The sequence below is a fragment of the Gallinula chloropus genome, assembly GCF_964237585.1.
Source record: "Gallinula chloropus genome assembly, chromosome: 2".
NCBI lineage: Eukaryota > Metazoa > Chordata > Aves > Gruiformes > Rallidae > Gallinula > Gallinula chloropus.
The window spans coordinates 127,722,660-127,728,535 of NC_140086.1; the positions used below are offsets into that span (position 1 = coordinate 127,722,660).

The window sequence follows — 5,876 nt, forward strand, 5'->3', positions numbered from 1 at the left end:
AAACAAAGTAAGGAGGGGAAAGGACTGCAAAGCTCGGTTCTTGTTCAGCGCTGTCCTTGGACGCTGTTTACAATTGTTATTTCCGGGGGGATTGGGGGTGGGGGGAGGAGGGGAGGAAGGATCTATTTGTGAGTGTCCAAAAAGAGCCATCGGTTTCAATGTCCGTGAGGACATCTGATTCAGAAAGGGCGGAACAGCCTGCCCTTAATGATTTAAAGATGGTGACTTTGGATCAGTTTTTCAAAAGCTTTAATAATTAAAAAATATATATATTGGAAAAATATATCCTAGCACGCCCGTGTCTCTTCCCTGCTCTGCATCTGCTCTCGGGAAACGCTGCTATTCACTCCCCGTCCTAAGGACAAAAAGTCTCCGGTGTGACAATAAACCAGAGGTTCCTCAGCAATTTAACACAGAGTAGATAACGGAGGTGTCAACACATCTTTGTTCTCTCCGGCATTTATTTTCCTGCTTGTTGAACTGTAACTATTAGAAACTGCACGAAGGTGAAATTCGTCTTAAACAACACTTTTACTTTTTTTTTTTAACAAACACAATAAAAATATGGGTGATATGTTGTTGAAATGTGTCTGCCGTTATAACTATTGTTGTTGCTGTTGTTATTACGCTACTCCGACATGGTAACAAATTATGACAGTGTAGTTCTTTGGGATTTTTTTAAAACAGAATGAAATAAACCACTCCGGTTTTGGAAGAAACTACCCAACTCGGTGTCCTTGGGACTTTTAGATTTTGGGTTGACAGAAATCCAAGCAAAAGCAACGATGCTACTTCCTTCCGAAGTACCTGGGAGGGGAGGAGGGGGCTTGTGAAAGAAATCATCCTCATGAAGGAAGAGGAACCAGTGTGAAGGACGCATACAAATGCAAAAATGAGGGGTTGAGGAAACACAAAATCCAACGCACAAATTAAATAACAATAAAAAAATAAGGGGAGGGCGGGGGGAGAAAGAAGGCGCAGTAAGGAAAAGTCAATGAAAGAACTGAAGATTGAAGTACAAAGGAAGGGAAATCGCCTTTGCTCCAATTTACAGACTGGTGATTGTCTGAAGGAGTTGTGCTCCCTGTCACCTAATCTCTTCCCTTGGCGGCTTGTTAGCGTTTGGCACGGGGTCTCTGCTCACAGAGCATTATACATTCGATATTCAAAAACCCTCCTTACATATACATCACTTGCTAATTTCGTCAGTGTGTGCACATTTCAGCGACTGGTAATAGGACATTGTTATTTAAAGGACAAATAGCTCTGACCCATAAAGAGGCAGGAGCTCGTATTTTTTTTTTCCCTGCCAATTCCAGTCTGCCTCTTAAAACTAAAAGTTGGAATGAAAGAGGAGACGAAATGCTGGATTTCTGCTCGAAACGAAGGAGACAAGAGAGAGTAAAGAATGCAATTAAACCACGAAAGTAATGTACAGAATGTCAGTTTTTCTTTATGGTAAAGCACTGTTTTTCTCTATAGAGATAACTGGATAATACTGTTGCCTTGCAATCCAGAAACCTTTTGTTTTTTGCTGTTTGCTCGTTATTTTTATTTTCTGAACACTCTGGTAGATTACATCTTTGCTTTCTTCATGCGCACAAGCCATTTCGTTATCAATATAATGTTTCTTTCAAGTATTTCAGATTTTCCTTCTCCGTCTCGTAGGTTTGTGCATAAGGTTTGTTGCTGTGACCCGCAGAAGCCTCAGCCCTTGGTAAGAAGTCTGTCCATGGAAAAAAAAAAAAAAGTCCCAGCTCATTTCTATAAGTTACCAAAGTGTATTTCATTCGGGTTGGTTTTCTTCCTCTTCCGTGCCTGAAACTCTTCTCAGAGATAATAATTTCTTCCCTTCTTCTATTTTTCCCTTTGGAATGTAAATCCTTTTGGGACTGAGCTATTTTTAGTCTTTTTTTTTTTGTCTTTTTTTTTTTTTCTTTTTTCCGTAGGTGTCCACTTCTGGGGAGAGACCACGATTAAATAAACATCGGCTGTAGGTACATTATCTCGAGGAAGCAGCCTGGGAAAGGGGCGAGTTTTTAATAACCCTGAGGCGAACGTTTATCTCGTTAAAGGTACTTCTTCTCGCTGGTCCATGGAAACTGAGGTGGCTTTGCTCAGCACAGAGGGCGTGAAAGTGAGGAAAGAGTCAGTCCTGGTTGTGGCCGAACAGGTAAAGTCTGAGCCCGAGGGCCTCTGCGCCAGCCCATTGGACTGGCCGCTGTGGCAAGCCAGGCAGGAGCAGGGGTTGCCCCCGGCGCTGCTGAGTCCATGAGTTGGGGCAGGGTAGAGAGAGGGATGCCTGAAGGCGCACAGAAGTTCTGGTCTCGGGTAAGGGTGGGAGAGGACCCTAAAGGTGTCCAGCGGCCTCAGGGGGGTACTGAAGGGAGTGGCAGCGGAGGCTGATGTGGCGCCGATGCCCATGTGGGAGTAGTAGGGCAGGGGCAAGTGGGACGGGAACGGGTAGGGCAAATTGCCGGTGGCCGCTGCGTGGCTCATCATGTAGGTGTAAAACGCCGGATCGGCTGGGTGAGGCCAGGTCATGGCCAGGCGCTGCCGCTTGTCCTTCATCCTGCGGTTCTGGAACCAAACCTGCGGGGAGAGGGGAGGCGAGAGCCGTCACCCGCCGCCCCGTTCCGCCCGACCGCCGGCACCGGCCCCTGCACCGGGGCTGCGCGAGCGGGAGCGGGGCTGCCGGCGAGCGGAGACCGGCGCCAGCTCTCCCTCCCAGAGGGGGTTGTCATCACGTACGGAGTGATCAGTTAAGCCCCTATAAATCTACAAGGAGACCCAGTGGAGCGGTCCTTTTCGGGTGCTCGTTTTCCTTTCTTCTTGCTAGGGTTTGTCCTGCTGACACCCCCACCCTCCACCTCCCAGCTCCGGGCAATCCCGGCACCTCTGCATCCTCACTCCTGTTCTGTAGCTAGAACTACCTGGTATTGCTGTTTATCGTTTTTATTTTCACGTGCAAATGTTTTTGAAAGGGAAAAGCAAAGCGAGATCAAAACAAGATCTGCTACTGGCTTCCTCTTTCCTTCCCCAAGAGCCCAGCGAGGTTTGGACTGGACTGAAGGGAGGATTAAAAATAATCTGCTAGGGAGAGGCCGGATTAGTGGTGCTGGCTGGGATGGCTCCGGGAGCTGTGTCCCCTCTCCCGCATTGCTGCTTGCTGTAGGGTGCGGGCAGGGCCAGGAAAGGGGCGGGGGGTGGGGAGAATGGGGGGAAGGGAAGGGAAGAGGGAGGGTTGTGCTGGCGAAGTGCTTTCCCGAGTTTTGCAAGGAAGTTTGGCCATATAGATTTATATCGTGCTAATTGGAAACATGTCCGAGCTGTGTGTACCTTGATGGTGGTTTCTGGCAGATTTAGAGCAGCCGCCAGTTCACATCTCCGGGGCCTGGACACGTAGTTCTCCCGGTAAAACTCCTTCTCCAGCCGGGCGATCTGCTCGCGGGTAAAGGCGGTGCGGTAGCGGCGCATCTGGTCGCTGGCGCTGCAGGCCAGCGAGCCCTGGGAGCCGCCGCTGCCTCCGCTGCCCTTGGGGTGATCCCCCCCGCCGCTGGGGCTGCCGGCCAGCGCCTCGGAGCACGGCCCTGCGTGGGGAGCCCGGAGTAGAGACACACGCTCAGAGGCGGGCGGACACGGAGGGATGCCGGCCGCCCGCCTCCCCAGCGAGCTCCCTTCTCCCCCCATCCCTCTCCATTCGCCTTTTCCGTGCATGACTTCTGTGTACTGAGGATGCTGGGGGCACATCCAAGAGGGACCGCAGGGAAGGGTAGGGAGAAGGGGATGCGGCACCGGTTAAGAATTTGACGGGTTCTTATTCACTGTGGCTGGGAGGCTACTTCCCCCCACCCCCCCAACTCCCCCCCCCCCCCGCCCCCAACCACAAACACATACACGTACAACGCTCTGTGAGTGTCTGCTCAGTGTGTCCCCCGCTCCTTCCCGCACTGTGAAGCTGGAGGTGACAGCCGCAGCATCCCTCCAACCCTGAGCGGATCAGAAAGGCAGGTGTGCCCACCGCTCGAGCCGCAAGGCTCCTGGGCCCCTTCCTACAGCCCAGCAAGGGCCCAGGAGCAGAGCAGACGGCAGACAGAGACCCTGCTCCCCCCGGGAGAAGGTCAGGCCTTGGGGACTCTTCGCTCAGACTCCAGAGCCCGAGATAGGATTTCAAAGAGCTTCTAAGGAGGCTCTAGATCCGCGCTTCCCGGCTTCTTGAAGTGATGGAAGAATGGGAAGGAGGTAGAAGGAGGTTATTGGGGGTGGGGGGTGCTCTGCCGTCTGGGAAGGTGGGAATAAGGAGTGGGGGCAGGGGGAAAAGGGGCCTGGCCGCTGCGTTTGCTTTCAAATGCAACTCTCCCTCATTGTGACCGAGACCAAAGGCAATTAATTCATTGGGACCATTTCCGAGCTGGCGCCACCGAGACATAGAAGTGACAAGGTAATTTGGTCCTCTCCTCTTCCCCCCCCCTCGCCCCCGCTTTTTTTTGAAACACAACGTGCAAGCAGGGACCTCGCTGCCGCACTTGGGGCAGGCAGGAGTCGGCAAGCGATTTTACGGTCTTTATGGGCGCTTCCGCACTCGCTCGGGCACATTTTACCCTGCAAAACCACAAACAGCTCTCGGACAGAAAACCCATTTGATCTTCCTGCTACCCCCAACACATACAAATAAACCCCCGCCAGTGGGGAGGATCGACAGGGATTTCCTGCAGCATGCACTGTCCAGGCGATAGGGAAGAATAAAAAAAAATAAAAAATAGGGAGGGGGGAGAATGAGTGATGGTCTTGGCCAAGAGGGTCCTACAGGATAAGCTGCAGACCTGATGCATCCACCACGGGAAGCCTGGCTTCCCTCCAGGGACGCGGGGGCTGCCCGATGTCGTGTCCTCTGACTCCCAAACAAGCCTCCCGGTGGCAGGAAGCCGAGGAATCAGCCAGGAAAGGGGATCCCCACACACACACCCCGATTTCGCTGCCCCTTGCTAAACTGGCAAAGGAAAGACCCCCTCCGGCAGACACACCCCCCCCAAAACCCCCTCCTCTTCCCCCCCCCCTCCCTCCATCCCCCCCAGTGCTGCCCCCCAGCCCCGGAGCGGCCGGGGGGCTGGAGGCATGGGAAGGAGTTGGGTACCTTTGCTGTGCTGGTACTCGGCGCTCCCCGTGGTGCAGTCCGGGGTGCAGCTCACCTCGATTTCCTCATAGAAATCCGACTCGGTGTCCGAGCTGCTCTGCTGCCCTTTGCTGGATGGAGGCTCCGGGGCGGGGGGCTGCTGTCCGGCCGAAAGCAGTGCTGCCGCCGCCGAGCGGCTCTCCGCCACCGTCCCTGTCCCTGGCAGCACCTCCACCTCCTCTTCGTCTTCTCCTCCGCCACCTCCTCCTCCTCCTCCTCTCTCTCGGGACGACAAGGGGCCAGGTCTGGGGCTGAGGCAGTTCCGATGGATCATCTTCTCCTGCGGCTCCGGAGCGGGGCTCCCCACTGCTTCGGACAAATTAGGCACCCTCTTGCCAACTAGAGCGCCAAGTTGTGTCCCTTCCAGAAACATCACCATCTCCTTCCTGGTTTCCATTGTGGCTTTGCTTAAGGGAGGGGGGAAAAAAATCCAGATCTCTTCCCCCCCTCCCTCCCGCTCCCGCCCCAGCCTTGTGCAAACCCAGCAACCCTCTTCTGCCAATGCAGAGGAGCAAGCGGTGAGATAGGGTGACCTTGTGATGCGAGCGCTACACTCCGCTGTGCTGCTCTGGGAGGGATCACCATTGCCCTCTTCTTTCTAAGCTGTCATCCTCAATGGTGCAGTCGTCATTACAGTACCACCGGTGACGCCACACATTGATTGCCAGTGGATAAATAGAAACGTCTGCCATGGGGAAGATGA

The 5,876-nt window shown here is 53.5% G+C and overlaps 1 protein-coding gene across 1 annotated transcript; it reads right to left on the reverse strand.

Annotated features, from left to right (window-relative positions):
• Positions 1-2,061: 2,061 nt before the first annotated feature.
• EVX1 (even-skipped homeobox 1) lies at positions 2,062-5,570 on the reverse strand (the record flags this gene model as incomplete). Its single annotated transcript, XM_084260747.1, has 3 exons — positions 2,062-2,592; positions 3,340-3,590; positions 5,135-5,570. The coding sequence occupies 3 exons, from the start codon at positions 5,568-5,570 to the stop codon at positions 2,062-2,064; spliced, it is 1,218 nt and encodes a 405-aa protein (XP_084116873.1).
• Between the last annotated feature and the right edge of the window lie 306 nt (positions 5,571-5,876).